The following is an 18,877-nucleotide window of genomic DNA, read 5'->3' as shown; positions in this document are numbered from 1 at the left end:
GGAAGACGGGCTACCAAATTAAGCAAGTCCAAGCATCAAACAGAGAAACTCAAAGCACAAAATTCATCCTTACTTCCCTATAGCAACAAAGCCTCCATTTGACAATATCCCTGCGTCTATCTCTTATTTACAAACGAATGCCAGTGCAGGAATGTCAGCTTAATATATCACACATCCTCAGAATGAAAATTCAATAATGGCAATATTTCAAATGTTGATCATTGTAACACAAGTTTTAAAAGAAAAGAAATTCAGCCATAAAACTCAAGCTGCATTTCTGTAAGACCATTCTCAAGCAATTTTGCCACTAGGATACAAATGACAAGGCAATTGTTGGTAAATCGAGCAGGGATAACAATAATTTCTTCTCCCAAATGAATATGGGGCGACAGCTGTTTACCAGTATTAGTCTACGCTACAGTATAAATTGCATCAAAATATTTACTTTTGTCTTTCAATTGATTTTTGAATATGTGGCAACATTTTCATTTGTTGCTTTTCTCCTTAAAAGAGCAAGGCTGTGGAAATTGACTGGTTAGCACCCAGTTCTTCAGCGCTTCAAGCACTACTTTGCTTCCAAAATGGCGTTAGCAGCACGTGCACACACTTTTGCTGCTAGTCACATGACCTCACTTTTCGTGCAAGCAATAACACACATGCAAGAAGCATTTCCCGGAAGCATACAGATTGTAGCATAAATCAGCATGCAAAGCTGATTTGATGCCAGCACTGTCACTTAGGAACTCAACCCCCAGCCCTCTCATAGCCTTGCACAGCCAAACATGTGTTCAGCAGCAGGAAGGACCCCACATCTATGCTACTTAAAGTGCTCTTTTAGACTATTGCTGATTGATTTTTGCTCTCACTTACTGTAATTGTAGAAATGACTGACGGCTTCCAGAGTTGTTTAGGGTTGCTGAAGTCTATAGGGAGTAGTGTGGCATTGTGCTGTAGGAATTTGGCCTGACTTCAAGGATTTTGCACAAACTGTTTTTCGCAAGGCGTGGGTGTTGTAGTAGTAGCATTCCCCACAGCCTACAGTATGTTAGGGAGAATAAGTAGAGATAACACAAAGCAAGACAAACTGCTTGAACAGCGAGGGAGAGAAGTGGGAAAGAGTTGGGGTCTCTCAGAAAGAGGCTTTAACTGCCACAGATGTTCAGGCAGCAATTCCTAGAAGCTCAGCAAGAAAGTGTGTCAGCTGACTCTGTTTCACTAAGGATATCCTCACTGAAATCTGCCACAGACTCAGAGCAGGGCTAGGACAGCATTGTCAGTGGCTATGAACATAGCCATAGCCATTAACATATATGGGTCTGTCTCCTGCCAGCTGAAGCAGGCTATATTTGCAAGAAGATTCAGTTGGCCATTCATTGTTGCATAAGGGAGGTTACTAAGGCTCTGTATTCCAAGAGAGGTGAATACATTTCATCTCTCTTGCCACAGAGAAACAGGCGCAGCAAACACCCGGCACCACGAAGATTGCGGGTGCCACACGTAAATGCCAAATTCCCCATTCAGCACCAGTTCCTCAGCTTACCTTCGCTCTGGTGATGTAGGTGATGCATAGAGGCCATTTTGCAGGTGCTGCATGTCAGCTCCGTGATGTATTGTAACTGAAAGAGATTGCACTCCCTCAACGTCCAGCTGGCATATGACCTCACACAGCAGGTAATGCAGGTCAATGCAGGAATTCTGGCAGCATGAATGATACCTTCATTCTGCAGCACACTGTTGTGCCATCTGTATTTGAACCACTGTGACAAACCAGAGGGCAGCTGCTGGACGACAAGAGTTGTCCTGTGATGACATGGCCCACAACTCTGCTGCACAATCCACACACATGTAGGCAGCAAAATCATGCTGCTACACGACATATAAAAGAGGAGGCCATTGGGGTGCTTGAAAGCACATGTCAAGATTTGAGATTCTCTGCTGTATGCTGCACAGCCCTGCCTTCTTGAGGGGCTGGCCCCTGTCAACACATAGACCAGTGGAAAAGGGGGAGGTGGAAGAGGAGAAGAAAGGCAGGAGGCAACCAAACAGTCCCTTTCTGGCCAGGTTGTGTGGTAATCAATTCATCCTGCAATACCAGTAAATGCCCAATTCCCCATTCGGCACCAGTTCCTCAGCCTACCTTCGTTCTGTTACTGACCATCATAGCTTGGCTGTAATGCAACAATAAAAGCCATCACAAAATAGACATTCTAAACAAAATTTATACATCAAATCGTTCCATGGGCATTCCCTTAGTACTTATCTTGCATGTGCTTTTGCTTGTCCTAGTGCTCCTATGGAGTACTACCCCAGCAGCTACACCATGGCTGGTGGAAGGCTGCCGCCTTTCAGTTGGGGGAAGACCGCAGATGTCCTTGCAGGATGACATCAAGTAGCTGTCAAGGTCCTTGAAGGCTCGGCTTAGGACTGCACCAGTTGGGCATGAGTAATGTATTGCAATACATAAAGTAAACAGAGCTGGTACAACACAGAGCTAATCACACTCCAAGGGAGTAACACATTGAGACAATGTTATTTAACTACTTGGATTTGACTCCTACAGACTTTTGCCTGGAAATTGCTATACTTACTCCAACAGAATAATTGTAACAAAGCAAAGCTACTGCCAAGACTGGGAAGACTTCCCAAAATCTGGAAATTGAGTCATTTGCTTAGCAAGGGTGGTAACAGTAACCGTAAGAATGACAGTTGACAGTAAGCAAGAATGAATCAGTGCTAAACTCAAGACAATCCTCCATCTAATGTGAAGCTTTTCAGAGGCATAACTGAATTGAAGAAATCATGTTTTAAAAAAAATCTCTTAAGCTCCTACCTCAGCCAGCCAACTAGAGAAATTAGATGAAGACTTCGAACCCATAGAAATCCTCACACCTGGTCACAACCAGCATGAAGTTTTCCAATGATATAGAGGGAGAAATTTTCTAATGAATTCTGGCTGCTCTTTGACATGACCACCTGACATGGGTTAGTTAGTGGTGGTCAGGAGGAGGATTTGCCCACAGCCGTCCAGCCAGAATTTAAAGATCTAGTCCAAATGGAGTAGAATCCCAGTGGAGCTGGAAGCCAGCCACATTCCAACTCACCAATGCCTAACTCTCTTCAATGTCATGATTCCAGGGATCAATGTGCACTCTCACATATAAATGTTCTTAAGGAATTTGAAAAATTGTGATCAACATCTATACAATAAACTGCGAGTTTGCTTCTGGTTATATTTTTGGCAAACTCTTTTCCTCAATACTTAGTTCCTACAGTCCTCAAGATCAATGTTACGTCTTGCCTTGTTACAAAGTGACTACTGCAATTGTCTGTATAGTTTAGGAATCTCAATCATACTTATTACTACACTAAAAAAAAATCAGTAAATTAAATCTCATATATTGCCATTGAGAAATCTGAAGGACCTGGAAGGAATGAGAATACTGATATACACAGTTGAAACAAGTGCCTCTGGATTAACGACCACATGCAGAATTATCCTCTTCAGGGCAATGTTACTGTTTAGTTATCACTTGATATGCAATTATTTTCACAGTAATTTTGTTTTTGGTGCCTGCCCAATCAGAACTTGTCTGCAATAATACTCATTTCAAGACTCCCAAGTGGCATAGCAGTCAGTTAGCTAGTCAAGTAACATTGCAGAGTGGAAAACTGTAAGGAATAAAGCAGAACAATGAACTTGTACGGCCCAATTGTAATAAACATGGCCAGTTACAACATTTCAAAGATCTATCACATTTGAATCCAAATATTTGGCTTTCTACAATTAAATTAACCTCTGAGTTTTGAAATCAGTCTCATTTTGTGAATTGAAATTATATTCAAATTACATTTTTGGTTAGTTCTGGCCTTTTTGCTATTTAAACATGCAAGTCTTGTGATTTTTCAATTTCCCATGAAGGAAGTAAACAGCTGCGCAATACTTTGGAATTTTTTTTAACTGTTACCAATTATGTGCTTCAAATGATCCTGAACCAATAATGTGTCAGCTAAGGTATAGAATAAAAGCTCAATGGTAATTGGTGAGATGGATGTTTTTATTTATAGATGAGAACAAACATTAACTATGTGAAAATTGCACTCTTCATATCTACATGCATAATATAAGGAATATAGGCCCGAGGATAAAGAAAGGTCACATACTTGCACTCTTTAGCAAGTGAAAATATAGTTGCATCCAAGTCAATAATTCCGCATGGTGTCACTTATCACAAATTGTCGACCACACTTTTATAATAATAAAGACTTTTAATGAGAGAGAGGGAAAGAAAAAAGTTTTTGTACTAAAGGAATAAAATGCTAGGAAATTATTGAAGGAAAACATTTAATTTAACTAGACTTTATTTTTAAACTTCACTTTATTTTTAATTTGAACATAAATGAGCTATATTACAAGTTCATAATTGACCTAGATTGTTTTAAATAATTAAATCTATTTTTATGTAGATGTTGGTGAGGAAATAATGTTACATGAATCATCTACAGAACCATCCTGTGATTGAGCAGCTCTTATATTCCCATTGTGCTGAATATTAGAGGACTCCATGGTGCTCTGCATCTGGTCACATTTTTGTGTTGCACAGGGAGAAATGGCACAGTGAGAGAGTAGTTAGTTGTAGACCAATGTAATGTCTGCAGATTGACTAAGCAGCCAACCTGCTTTACTTACTTACTCCCTTCCACCACATTATGCAGTGCCCCTGTGCATTTGACATGTTTCAGTTTGCAGGTCATTAGTGTTTCAAATTTTTGGACGCTCTTGTTTTTGTGAAGCTGGAGGAGAAAAGGATAGCTAAGGGAGAGGAAAAAGCCGTGGCCTATTTCTTGGCTATTTTATCCTTTTGTGTTGTTTAAATGAAAGGGACAACCTTCTAGTTGAGGTAGATTGGTAGAGCTTCACTAATTGGGGTGGCTTCTTCTTATTATTTATTTTCTAGCTCTTTCATTCCATGTAAGTTGTAAATATCCAATGTCAATACAACCCACCTTATCATCTTTCTCCTCCTTCCTTACAGTCTTCATTCTTGATTTGAAGGAATTATCTGTGTGGTTATAAAAGCGGGATCTGCAAATACACAATTCTGGGTACTGCACCCCAGAGATTGTTTTTGTTTTAATTGCTGCATTTTTATGTTTGCTTTGGAACGTTAATAAGAGTGAATTAACACAAAATATAAATTTAGATGCTACACAATACTTTGGCATCTCCACCATGTTCACCTGTTCTATAACTGAGAGTTTATATCAAATGTGAAATGTTGTAAAATAAACTTAGCACAATACAATTATTGCAAGGTTGAAAAGTAGGACCTTCTGTTGTATTCAATTATTTCAAAGGCATATCTACACCTTTGTCTTTGCTTTGTGGACTTTATTATTGTTTTGAATCAGTCATCCACAAACTGCTTGAGTTTTGAAATAGTTAATTTATGCCCAATCCTGCTGTTTGGAACCTATAATCTCCTCTTTGCCACAAAGCCTTTCAATAAAGTATAAAATCTTATTCCCCAAGACATCACTACAAGGTAGCTATATTTACCTTGCATTACTTTCTTACACTTCTTAGAAGCATTATTTTAAAAAATATATAAAAATGAGACATTTCTGAAGTTTTTGATTTGTTCCCTTTGATGGTTTAACTGACATTTTTATTGGTGACAATTACAAGACAAAATATTACCAATCCGAATGCACCTTGTGTGTACAATTTTGGTCCAGGTCTCAACTGAACATAATTCAACGGCAAGCCAGTACTCCTGATAATATTATGGTAGCAGACAATAGGTGTTATCATCACATTCAAAGAAAACTCACTGATGATCACTGTTCGCTTCAGTTAAAATAATTGTTAAAAGTTCTAAACAGCCACAAAGTAAACATGATACTAATTCTAAGGATAGCTCATTCCAGATTTTAAAGTACTGATAGTCAGATTTATTTTGTATTCCTTCTTGGCTGAAAGCATGGCAGTTGGTAGTACTCTTGCCTCCAAGCAAGAAGGCTGTAGCATAAACTAGGTTGACATTTCAGTGAAGTATTGAAGAAGTGTTGCAATCTCAAAAGGTATCATCTGTAAAATAGTTAAAATGCAGCCTTGTCTGTCTGCTCAAGTACACATAAAAGATGCAATGAAAATATTTGAAGAGCAGAAAGTGCTCCCAGCGCCTTAGCCAACACTACTCTTTCAAATAAATCCCAGAAACAGGTTGTCTTTTCATTCCTTCATTTGCTGTTGTAGAGATCTTGCTTTGTCCAAGTTGCCGATGTACGGTACATTTTGCTCAAGTACCTCCAGTGTACATTAAAGTTCTTCCTAATGCATTCTAACTTCAATAAAAGAAAGGTTTGAACCATAATAAAATTAACTCATTGGATCACATGTCATTGGCAATGCCTGGAGGCGTCTCTGCCCAGATAATGCCATTGTTGTACACCAGTGGAATCTCTTCATCTTGGTTTCAAAAAAGCTCTTGTCAGCTTCCAAAGTATAAATCCGGAGCAGTGGGAAAAGACACCATCTTAGGTCAAGCTCAGCAAGTTGTAGACAATTTGTCTCAGAGACAAACTGTAAGTTTAGAGCCCATCACATCAACTATGATGGTGAAATAGAACTAAGGATGATAAAAATTCAATTTAAAAATTAAACAGTTACCGGGTGAAACCATCTCTCCAAGATTAACTTTCCAGCAGACAACTGAGTGAGAATTTCACCAGTACAGAAATATACTATATGGCATTAGTGAACCAACTCTGCCAAACTTTGAAAAGGCTTTCCTTCTACACCTTACTTTTAACCTATTTAATATTAGGTTGGATTACAGGGCTACCCCTAAAATTATCTCGATTAATCTCTTTGTTTACACAATTACTCTTATACAAGCACCCAGCATCATAAAAAATGACATCTCAGTCTATTCATAACTTGCATTTCATTTGCATGGCTGCATCAATTAAGTATGGGTCCGAAAATATGAAACAGAAAAGGAAAAATTTATGAAATTAACATACCAAATAAACATATCAAAGATTGCAATGTTATTCAGCTGAATCATCTAATGTCTACAAAAATACTACATTGGGTAAATTTCATTTGAAAATGTTTGCAATGGCTACATCCATAGTACTGCAAGAAAATATTGTACTGATTAAATAGCCTGGTAATCTGGCAATCAACGACAAAACATGAATGATTTCTATAAGTTATCCAGCCCGAACAGATGCATATTCCTGGTTATATCCCATTACAGTACTCGGTTTATTTATGTACAGGACAACCTCCTCCCCGGTTAGAAATTCCCATGAGAAAAGATCTCTCAAATAAAACCTCTTGTAGAAATCACTCAACTCCCTACTCCCAAGAATATCACACAGGAGAAACACAATCTCTTTCTACCTCTTCCAAACTGAATCTTTCAGTATTCTTTTTTCTTTATACTTTCATGAGATGTGGGTGGCACTGGCAAAGTCAGCATTTGTTGCCTATTCTCAATTGCTCTTGAACTGAACATTTCAGAGGGCAGTTAAGAATCAACCACATTGCTGAGAGTCTGGAGTCACATGCAGGCCAGACCAGGTAAGAACAGCAGATTTCCTTCCCTAAAGAACATTAATGAACCAGATGTGTCTTTACAACAATCAATGATAGTTTCATGGTCAGCATTACTGAAACGAGCTTTATAATTCCAGATTTATTAATTGAATTCAAATCCCACTAGTTGCTGTGGTGGGGTTTGAACGCTTGTGCTCAGAGCATTAGCCTGGGCCTCTGGATAACAGTGGTATTACCACAATGCTACCATCTATATATGTATATATTTTTTGTTAAAAGAAAATCAGGAGCAAGCTAATGCAAATGCCAATCCTGAACTAGTCCTTCAATGCTTTTGACATTTATGTAGATCTTGATCTACTGGTTGTCGTCCTGCAACCTACACAAGTTATTAAAATTTAGCAACCTGATGTACCAACAGCCAGCTGCTTACAGCATTCTTAGAATGCAAGTACAGATCACTATATTTCTCCAAAAACATAAAATGTACAAATTTTAAAATGGCCACAGTTATTGTCAGTGTTAAAACGATGAAAATGCCTGAATGATATTGCAGTAGTAAGGTACTGCCTTCAGTAAATGATCTTGAAAGAACTTCACTTAAAATTAGGGACAGGCTATTCAGGAGTAAAATCAGGATGCACTTATTTTGCACAAAAAATAGTGGAAACAAGGAATTTTCTCCCCAAAAGGCTGTAGGCTCTAGGTTAACTTAAAGTTTTAAGACAGATTGACAGATTTTTATGAGTAAAGGTATCAAGAGATATGGATCAAAGATGAGAAAGTGGAGTTAAGGCACAGAGCAGCCATGATCTAACTGAATGTGGAAACAAACTTAAATGGCTCACTGGGCTACTCCTGTTTCTACATAATAATGGCACTATAAGATTACTTTGTGCTCGTATTTATGGGTTTGATGCAAATTTATCCCCATTACCTCCTTAGTAGCAAGTTCCTGACAAAGTGATTGAAAGGGGCACAGGGTAAATGTAAAGCATTTCTTCAGTTACGGGAAGAAAACTTGTCACCATCCAAATGACTAGTACACAATAATTACTTCACAAACATTATCTGCCATAGGTTTAGGAGCTGCTTCACAACAGGCTCTTTTACATGAGAAATGAGGGCTAGAAAAGAGGGGGAGAAATGAAAAAAAACAAACAGAAAGGGAAGTGTGTGTGGAAATTTTAGATGGTTGTGGGAATAATGTTACTTGAAATGCTGACCCATTTTTGCTGACAAAAGAGATGGTCAAGTGGGTTAGATGCCAGAACAGAGTACTAAAATAACAGTTTCCTCTGTCTGTTGGCAGTAGAGAGTCATATGTATAATGAGTTTAGGCAATCTTAAGTTAGTTGCCAGTTGGCATAGATCTGGTCACAAATCGCCCCTAATTTGGCTCTTATTAATAATGTCTTTCAGGCAGCCCAAAGGTTAGTTGTGGACAATGCAAAAACACCATTGTGGCAAGTGAGTTTGAGGTTGGAAGCTTTGCCCGGAATTATGGCAGCATTGTGGTTATGTTACTGGACTAACAATCCAGAGACATGAGTTTAAATCCCACAACAGCAGCTGGAAAACTAAAATTCAATTAATTAAATAAATCTGGAATCAAAAGCTAGCATAAGTCATGCTGACCATGTCAACATAAAAACCTATCTGATTCACTAATGTCCTTTAAGGAGGGAAATCTACCAACCTTACCTGGTCTGGTCTCTACATCATTCCAGACCAACAGCAATGTGGTTAATTATTAACTGCACTCGGATTTACTTGGCGAGCCACTCAGTTGTACAGGCGTGAACAATAAATGCAGTTCTTGCCAGGAATGCCCATATCCCATCAATGAATGAAAAAAAATTGGCTGTGTTCTGTTTGACCTGGGAGTGCTTGATACTGACTTGGGAAATAAGGAGTGCTCCATTCCCCAAAATTGGCATCTTGCCCTTTAGCACAAAATAAATTAAATTTAAAACATGTATAAATTCAAACTGTGGTAATCTAAAAGAACAGTATGAAGAGCTTTTATCTACAACAGCTTCTCTTCTCACGCGGAAGCAAGCATTTGAAACTAAGAGATCTTCTCTAATGGCTATGTGTAAAAACACTATTGTTTGGTGTTCACTAATAGGCAAGAAATACCCAGGTCCAATTCCCATCTGTGCTAAATTAACTTATTTCACCAGTATAATTTCCTCAGCACCCTGGATTGGTATGGAAGAAAGTCATGGCTCCCCAATATATAAAGACTTTTCCTGTTATTTTTGTGAACTTCAAATGAGGACAAGGTTAGTTTTAGTCAAACAGCGCTATCAATACCCAAGATATTTTCAGATCTGAAAGTAGTCAGCGGTGAAGCAACAACAACTTGCATCTATAGAGCATCTTAAACATAGTAAAATGTCCAAAGGCACTTCATTGGAGCATTATCAAACACACCACATAAGAAGATATTAGGACAGGTCACGAGGTACATTTTAAGGAGTGTCTTAAAGGAGGAAAGAGAGGTAGAGAGGCAGTGAAGCTTAGTGAGGCAATTCCGGAGCCTAGTGGCTACACAGCTGAAGGCATGGCAAGCAATGGTAGATATGCAAGAGGCCAGGCTGAGAGGAGCATAGAGTTCCAAGAGTTTTGGGGCTTGAGGAGGTGACAGAGACAAGGCGTGGCCAACCCTTGCACTACCCAATCATGATTAGGCCCCTTCAGGAGAGGATAGAATTAAGTGAAAACATTAAAAGCATATTGCTACATTCATAATGAGAAAGAATCCGACCACTAAGGAAATCGCAAGACAAAACACTTACCAGACATTTAGTGGAAACACCAGGAACAAAAGTTGTCACTGTCCTTACTGATGTTGTAATACATCCACTACAAGGTAGGTAATTATGTAGGGAATAAATATTACTTCATGGAAAAATGACAACAGATTTTGATAGTATGAACAGTGCAATAAAAGCTTACCATATATTAACTATGTGACAATGTATTGCTCTGTTCATGAAAATCTTACAGTTATAACCAGACAGTACCTGATACAATGAAACATTTGTGGTGACAGCTAACCTTTCATTAGGAAGTAATCCCAAGAATGAAATGAAAGAACATGCAAAGAATAAGGTATAGAATAAGGTATAGCACCTTATTATGTCCTGCAGACATCCCAGAACTACTTCAGACACTATTGATGTAAACAGATTTGGTGGACTCAAACCCACAATTTGTTTTTCCTTTTGTCCTCAGGGTGATCACAATGTTGGCAAGTCCACATTCACTGTCACCATCATCAGTTCTCGCAACTTACTGACAGTTTAAAATTTCACAGCAATGGAGAAAATTTCAACTATAATAAATGTCCAACATTCATGTATCATAGCATTGATTACTTGTACAGTAGTTTTATAATTGTGCATAAGTTGAACAGCACGGAACATGGCTTCTTGGTCAGAAAGCTTACAGCTTTGAAAGAAGCAGGTCCTTTCAAAAAAAAACTCAGGTAAAGAAACAAGTCTGAAGCTGTGCTGAAATGACATTCAACATGTGATTCAGTACATAGTTTTAGATACCTAATAACCATTTTTAAAATTATTGCTGAAGGCATGGTTTTGTTTGAAGTATTCCGTATGAAATGGTGTCAAGAACATGACTTAAAATAAAGCAATCTTGTGCTATAGTGCATTGCTGAATGTTTAGTATCAAATATTCCTTCACTCTGACTTCCTGCTCATAACTGGCCTGTTTGGCAGAGGTACAGAGCATAGGAATTGCATGGTGCTACCCAAAGGGAGTTCAAGGAAAGTAAGGCCAGCTACATAGAGGCACCAACAGGGACTCACAAACAAGTTATTCATTCTACACTCCACCCCCACCCCATCCCCCATCCACCCCCCCCCCCCACACACACACACACACACACACACACACACACACACACACACACACACACACACACACACACACACACACTCCTGCAACACAAGAAGAAAATAACTAACAAAGGCATGTCAGAAATTGGGAGGGGGGGGTGGAAACAAGGAATTTGAATTTTTCAATGAAATAATTGTCACTTTACTTCCTTTGCAGCTGATAATGTTACTATTGGTCTTACATATGTCAAAGTGCATCTTAGTGATTATCATACAACCGAAAATCATTACTTCTAAACACAGGAATCAATGAACTAGTAATAGTCACTTCCAATAAATTTTGCTGTACCATGCTCTTAGCTTCATGCTATTAGCGATTTGTGCAAAACATAGGTATGCATGTCTAACAAAGATGCAGTTAAATGGAACAATAACTTGTTCTGTGTAGCATCTTTAATGTGGTGAAATGTCCCAGTGTATTTCACAGGAGGGTTGCCAACAAATATTTGATACTGAGTCCCACAAGAAGGTATGCAGCTGCTGGCCAAAAGCTTCGTAAAAGAGGCAGGTCTAGAGTGTCTTAAAAGAGGAATGTGAGGAAGACAGGTGAAGAGCTTTGTGGGGGTAGGAGCGGGGGAGGGAGTAGCTATTCCAGAGTGTAGGGCCTTGGCAAATGAAGACAGAATCGCCAGTGGTGGAGTGATTAAAATCAGGGATGCTTCAGAGACCAGACTTGGAGAAGTGCAGATATTCCAGAAGGCCGTAGGTCTGTGAAAAATTAGAGAGGTAGGAAAGGGAGAAGCCAAGGAGGAGCTTAAAAACAGAAATGAACATTTTAAAAATCGAGGTGTTGCTTAACCGGAAACCAATATATGTCAGCGAGTAGAGAGTTGATGGGTGAACTTGCTGCAAATTAGGACATGGCCAGTAGATTACCTCAACTTTATGGAGGGTAGAACACGGGAGGTCAGCCAGAAATACACTGGAATAGTCAAGTCTGAATGTAACAAAAGCATGGATGAGAAGAACAACCAAAAATGGAGATAAGAACTGTGGAAAGAATTTTTTGAAGATATCTAGGATTCCTTGATCTGCCAGAGCATATATGGAATAAGTGTGGTCAGCAGACTAGTATGGCACATGATCAAACTGCACACAGAATACTTATGCAACACAGCTGCAACAGACTTCCAAACTAAAGGAGTTGTCAGTCACATGTTCATACCACAATACGTCCACTGTATTGAATGCCAAAAACAAACTAAACAGGACTGTCTCAATCCCTGAATCGATTGTGAAACTGGGTAAAATAGGGAAGCAGGGATCTGCTCCTACAGGTAATATTTACTAATTAATACACTATTATTATCCCCTTTGTAAGAAATTGTATGTCAGTCTCTTTTAGTCCTTTTCAAACTCATGTTGCAACAAAGCATTATCAAGGTTTTGATGTCAGCATTTGAGGAAGAAAAGATGGGCTCCCACTACTTCTGAAAACTGCTCGTGCAAACCGAATTATATTTCTATTTCTAAAGCAGCAAATGCACATTATACCACTTTTATGATGCAATGCAACTATTGGTTAAAACACTCTTCTTCAAGTAGCATCCTCAATTATTTGAGGATCATTGAACCACAGATTATTTTACTCAGGGCAGGGCAATGAGGCAGGCCCAAGTCTACCCCAGCTGGAACAGGGATCAAACCTGCACTGTTGCTGTTATTCTAAAACACTAACTGTTTAGCTAAGCTAACTAGCCCTTCAAAAGCATTTTAGTGACCCAAATAAATTCAATTAGCTGGGTCTCTATACTTTAGGGATGCTTCAGTTGGGGGCGATTTGATCAAGATTTATAAAACAATGAAGGGGCTAGATTATGTGTATGTAGACTAATTATTTAGACCGTATAGGTTAGCAATGACCAAGCGTTACACTTTCAAGTTATGTGAGGGCTGAACTAGGTTCGATGTTGGACAGCTCTTCTCTTTCCAGCAATTACTTGACCTGTGCAATTGTTTGCTGGCTCATCCAGGAATAGTGATTAGCTGTATTCCAAGAGCTGGCCTTGTTTTTAGCTGAGGTGAAGATCATCTCGTGCAATTAGGTGGTTCATAATGTAAGTCAGGGCTAATGTGGTATCCTGGACTAGCTCTAATCGCCTAAAGGAGTGGAGGCAAATTTTCCAGTTTTTGTTCCCCCAATTAACTGGGCTTGAATGTTTTTTTCTTGCAAAAGAACACATGGGCACAGGTGGGTTGAAAAGTATATGCATTATGATGCATAGATTTCACAACTGTGTGGTCAGATGGATGGAGCAATAGGTCTTTTCCTGTCTAATGCTTCAACATGTTCATAAATATAGCTCTGCAAGAGAAGCTGAGACCAATTAAGTCTCAGAATTCACTGGATTTAGAAATTGTGCTAACAACTAAAATGAATGCCCCAACAACATGCCTTCACCTCAGTCTTAGAAGAACAATCAAGGTACTCCGCTGTGAGCTTTGCCACTCTCTGTAACTATCCTTAGGCCCTCAGAGTAAAATTGTCAATTGTGTGATGATCTGATGCCTGGGGCAAGAAATCTCTGAACTAACGTCACATTGAACACAAGCCAAACTTCCTCTCCCCTACCCTGCACCCGTGAAATGTGGGTGAAGTAGCCTCAATTTTTCACACTTTTCACAAATTTGAATCTTAATCTTCCATTTGGATTTGGATGCAAGTATTTTAAACCTTCTTTTCAAGCAGATTACTGTGAAGAATATAGAGACCCAACTATTTTCAATATAACTTCCTTTTATGTGACATACATTAAAAAAAGTGGCTTTTACATTATAGGCCTAGAATGCTTGAGCAAATGGTCACTCAAATTTCTTGGCAGTCACTGTAAATATCCCAACCTAAGTTTCTCTGACTGAGTTAAGCAATATGTTACCTGATACATTATGCATTAGTCTAAATTGTTTCAAGAACATTTGAGAATTCATTATGGATTCAATGATCTCTCTGACCTTTAAAACCTATCTGTCCATCAGTGTATTGATGTAGTAATTCCACCAAGATGATTTCAAACTGCATTTCACAACCTGAATATGCCATTTAAAATCTGTTGCACGGCACGACTGACAGTATTCAAATTAATGCGAATGCAGATGCGTTGCTGAAATCCTAGGGTATGCTTGCACCAAGTCTCATTCACCCATCATTCCTGTTCTCACTAACCCACACTGAATCCCAGTTAAGAAATGCCTTAATTTTAAAAATCCTTTGTTTTTAAATCTCTCCATGGCCTCGCACCCAACCCCAATCTTGAATAACCTCTAGCTTTACAACCTCCAAAATACTTGAACTCCTCCAACTCTAGTCTCTTGAGAATCTCCAATTTTAATTGCTCCACTGGTGTCCTTCAGCTGCCAAGGCCCTAAGCTCTGGAATTCCTTTTCTGAACCTCATTGCCTCTCTTCCTCTCTCCTCCTTTAAGACACTCCTTAAGACCTACCTCATTGGCCAGACTTTTGGTCACCTGCCCTAATATCTCAGTTTGAGGCTTGGGAAAATTTTGTTTGGCAATTCTCCCGTGAAGTGCTAAAGGTAATACAAGTTGTTATTTTTGTTGTGGCTGTGGCAAAATTAAATCCTTTAGCTCATCATTCTTTTTTTCCATAATGGCAAATATGTGAACCAAGAAAAGGTAAATTTTCATGTACTCAAGAACTGCCTTCAAAGAGAACGTTTCAGCAAAACAAATACTCTCCATTTACCTGGGTGAGTGCGGGTCCAACAACATTCAAGAAAATCAATACCATCCAGGATGAAGCAGCCTGCTTGATTGGCACCCAATTCACCACCTCAAACATTCACTCCCTCCACCACGGGCGCACAGTGGCAGCAATGTGTACCATCTACAAGATGCACTGCAGTAACTCACCAAGGTTCCTTTGACAACACCTTCTGAACCCACAATCTCTACCACCTAGACGGATAAGGGCAGCAGATACATGAGAACACCACCACCAGGAAGTTCCGCTCGAAGCCACACACCATCCCAGTTTGGAACTATGTTGCCGTTCCTTCACTATCGCTGGGTCAAAGTCCTGGAACTCCCTTCCTAACTGCAGGTGTACACCAGATGGATGCAGTGATTCAAGAAGGTAGTTCGGTACCACCTTCTCGAGGGCAATTAGAGACAAGGAACAAATGCTAGCCTTGCCAGCAACACTCTCATCCCATGAAAGAATAAAAAAAACTGAAGCATGGAGCTACCTACCTCACCTCAGTTTTTGCAGTATTGAGATGTATAGCAAGTTACCCATATTTATCCAAAAAACACCCACAACAGGGTAGTGCATTCCACTCAACAACATGTGGCATGTTTAATCCAATTGTGTCACATGCAAGCTGCCATCAAAACATCGAGGTTATTGTTTGTCTATACACACTTCCTTCATCTAGCAACATGAACATCATATGCATACCAAGAAGCATGTTAAATTTTAGATGAGATGAGACATATCAAAGCTAGAATCCAGCGACATAACACTTCAAAAAATTCATTGTTATAACAGAGCCAGAAGAGATCACAAATGGTTAATTGCAGAACTAAACTAGTAAACTTTCCACACAGATAACCAGAAAGTCAGACATAGTCACATGCTCTTTCTATATTTTGCATTAAAGCCATCTACAGTGAAGGTATATCGAAAGTTGGACAAACAAACCAATTCTTTTTCATCTTGTCTTTTGATTATTTCACCTAAATTACACAGAAGTGGCAGTAGGTGTATTTGTTTTGTTTGTCTGTGGTGCAAACCTCTGGGCTCCCCTGCCAGATATCACAACAAAAACAACCTGCCACTATGTTAAAGTCTACTCAAGGACAAAAAAAATCCTCAAAAGTTAGTACATCTAGATCAGGAAAACAAAAGTAATTGTTTAACTAGGCAAAAACATAAATTACTAAAAATTTTCTAAAAGTTTGATACTGATACTGCTATTACTCATCATGATTCATAATAAGTAAAAGTTGGTAACAATCCCTTTCTTCATACATGTTATTCTTGGTTCCAGATTGTCTAATGAGCCGTGTGTAGTGTTATGGTTCCTAGGCCCCCTACTGGTGTTGCTTCCAACTGATCTAGTTTCTACTTTTATGGTAAATTAAGTAGGGCAAGCAGAGAACTTGCTGACAGCGGAGAAGCAATTCAACTCCGTAGCAGTGCATGTTAGGAAGTGTGATACAGGTTTGTATTTTAGTATAACAACTTTCTTAGCATTTCCTGTTTCTATCACTAAGATATCAGAGGTCACTTATATGCAGGACCTACTTGGTGCCTCTAAATCATTAATTCTTTCCATCTCAACCCAGCTGCAGTGTGATTTAAAGCTGTATTAAACTGCAATCTAGTCAACTTTGAAGTCACTTGCTTTGTGAAACAATGAGGAAAATTTTTGTATATTTTTTTAAAAAGTAGGCCTACTGGTTGCTAGTGTAGCTGCGATGCCACATGCTTTAATGGAAAGAACGGTATAAATAAATTGATACAGAGTAAAAAAAGTATATGAGTAAGAGTGCTTCAGAGCTCCACCAGCATATCCAAAGTCCTGCTAAGTTTCACCAACTCATCATGCCAGTGACCTCCATTGACTTCCTGTTCCTGGCGCACAAATCAAAATCCTCATCCTGGTTTACAAATTTCTGGAAAGCCTCATCCCATCCTACTTTGAAAGCACCCTGCAGTCCCATGTCCCAGCTTGCACCCACCACTGAGTCCAAACTCCAGGGGATTCTCCCCTCCACTGATAACTGAGCCTTCACAACCCTGCATTCTGTTCCCAAACCCTTGCAGCGTGCTATATCTCTCCACTCAAAATCTCCTCAAATTCTCTCTTTTTAACTGCAACTTTGGTCAACTCGCATAAATCTTCTTTGCCAATTTCTAGCCAAGAGTCCATTGTCTCCCATTTACATCTTAGAATGTTAAAGGTTCTAAGGGTGAGTTATTATTTATTCCATGTGTTAGCTATTTGGGAATATACTGAATTTGGTGCTAGGCATTCATACTCAGACAACTTTGCACAGCTGAATAAATAGCAGGGAGGAAATAGCCTACTTCTAGAGGCGTGAGTGTACAAGAACAAGCAATGTGGGATCTTAGCAATATTACCTTGCCATGAAATTGAGTTGCTGCCCAATCAGTGATTTAGAAAAGGGTACTAATGCAACCTCATCCATCTTTTTAGGGTAGTGTGCCTTAACTTATGTATTTGGGAGGAAGGGAGTGGTCACAAAGGCATAGATTGCCTGGTATATTTCCAGCTCTAAGCATAGTTTTTGCACTCAGATGGACATTAGACCATAAGACCATATTGGACATATGTATATAATCCATGTTTATTGTAGTGAGAGCTGGGATTCACAAGTGCAGCAGGATTGCAGCTTCTTTCTTGCAAGTGTAAGCTACAGCAAGGTTTAAATATAGGGGTCTTATTCTCCAGGGAAGATACTTGGTAAACAAAGGGGTGAATCTGAAGGGATTGTGATGCTAAATAAAATTCTTCTGATCTCCCACAGTTGGTATGCTCTTCTAATCATTGAATCCTAGGATCATGGCACCTTCTCACAATCACTGCTTGTGACAGTTGTTAGGGTCAGTCTCTATATTTTTCCCCATTCCTCCTCAACAATCTGATAGCCTCTTTGCAGTTCCAGGCTTCTGTTCAAACTTTCCACGTTGGCACTTGACAGCAGATGAATATAGTTCAGAGGATGAAGATGAGCTTCTGTGCCCTTTTTAAAGAATACAGGGCCACAGAATACAATCTGGAATTTTTGGGTGGTGTACCCATAAGAAACTCATAAAGAAATTGCCAAAATCATTTATTACGGTGGTTATAGCTGGGCATTTAGAAAATCCTAATGCAATCAGGCAGAGTCAGCATGGCTTTGTGAAAGGGAATCATGCCATAACTATTTTGAGTATTGCTGAAAAAAGACATTTTGTCAAAGCTTTTTGTCTTGCACTCATCAGCGCATTTGCAAGAATACCAATATCAGGGAAAGCAACAACTTTATACTGTACTCTCTTCTCATACACTTTCATGGGATGAACACTCTCATGGGATATGTGTGTTGCTGAGAAGGCCAGCATTTGTTGCTTGTCTCTAATTGCCCTCGAGAAGGTGGTACTGAACCACCTTCTTGAATAACTGCAGTCCACCTGATGTACACCGACAGTTAGGAGGGGAGTTCCAGGACTTTGATCCAGTGGTAGTGAAGGAATGGCGACACAGTCCCAAGCCAGGATGGTGTGTGACTTGAAGACAAAAAGCTTATGTCAGTTTTCAGCAATACTCAAGTTGTGTACTACCATACGACTATTTAACTAATTTATTAAAGTTCTTTGAGGAAGTAACAAGTAAGGTAGATAAAGAGGAAACTGTAGA

At 39.2% G+C, this 18,877-nt stretch overlaps 1 protein-coding gene across 6 annotated transcripts in view; it reads right to left on the bottom strand.

Annotated features, from left to right (window-relative positions):
- The window catches only part of ppargc1b (peroxisome proliferator-activated receptor gamma, coactivator 1 beta), a 152,351-nt gene that overhangs the window by 129,924 nt on the left and 3,550 nt on the right, over window positions 1-18,877 (bottom strand). For 3 of the 6 annotated variants that reach the window (XM_041193572.1, XM_041193573.1, XM_041193577.1), the window contains exon 2: window positions 5,005-5,106. The exons of the other annotated variants lie outside the window; for them this stretch is intronic. In XM_041193572.1, the coding sequence (XP_041049506.1) occupies window positions 5,005-5,106 (102 nt within the window). The remainder of the gene's footprint in view (window positions 1-5,004; window positions 5,107-18,877) is intronic. 6 annotated transcript variants of the gene reach the window in all.

This window comes from Carcharodon carcharias, chromosome 8 (genome assembly GCF_017639515.1).
Source record: "Carcharodon carcharias isolate sCarCar2 chromosome 8, sCarCar2.pri, whole genome shotgun sequence".
Classification (NCBI taxonomy): Eukaryota; Metazoa; Chordata; class Chondrichthyes; order Lamniformes; family Lamnidae; genus Carcharodon; species Carcharodon carcharias.
The sequence above is the reverse complement of the archived record's forward strand: the minus strand, read 5'-3'. Positions and strand labels throughout refer to the sequence as shown.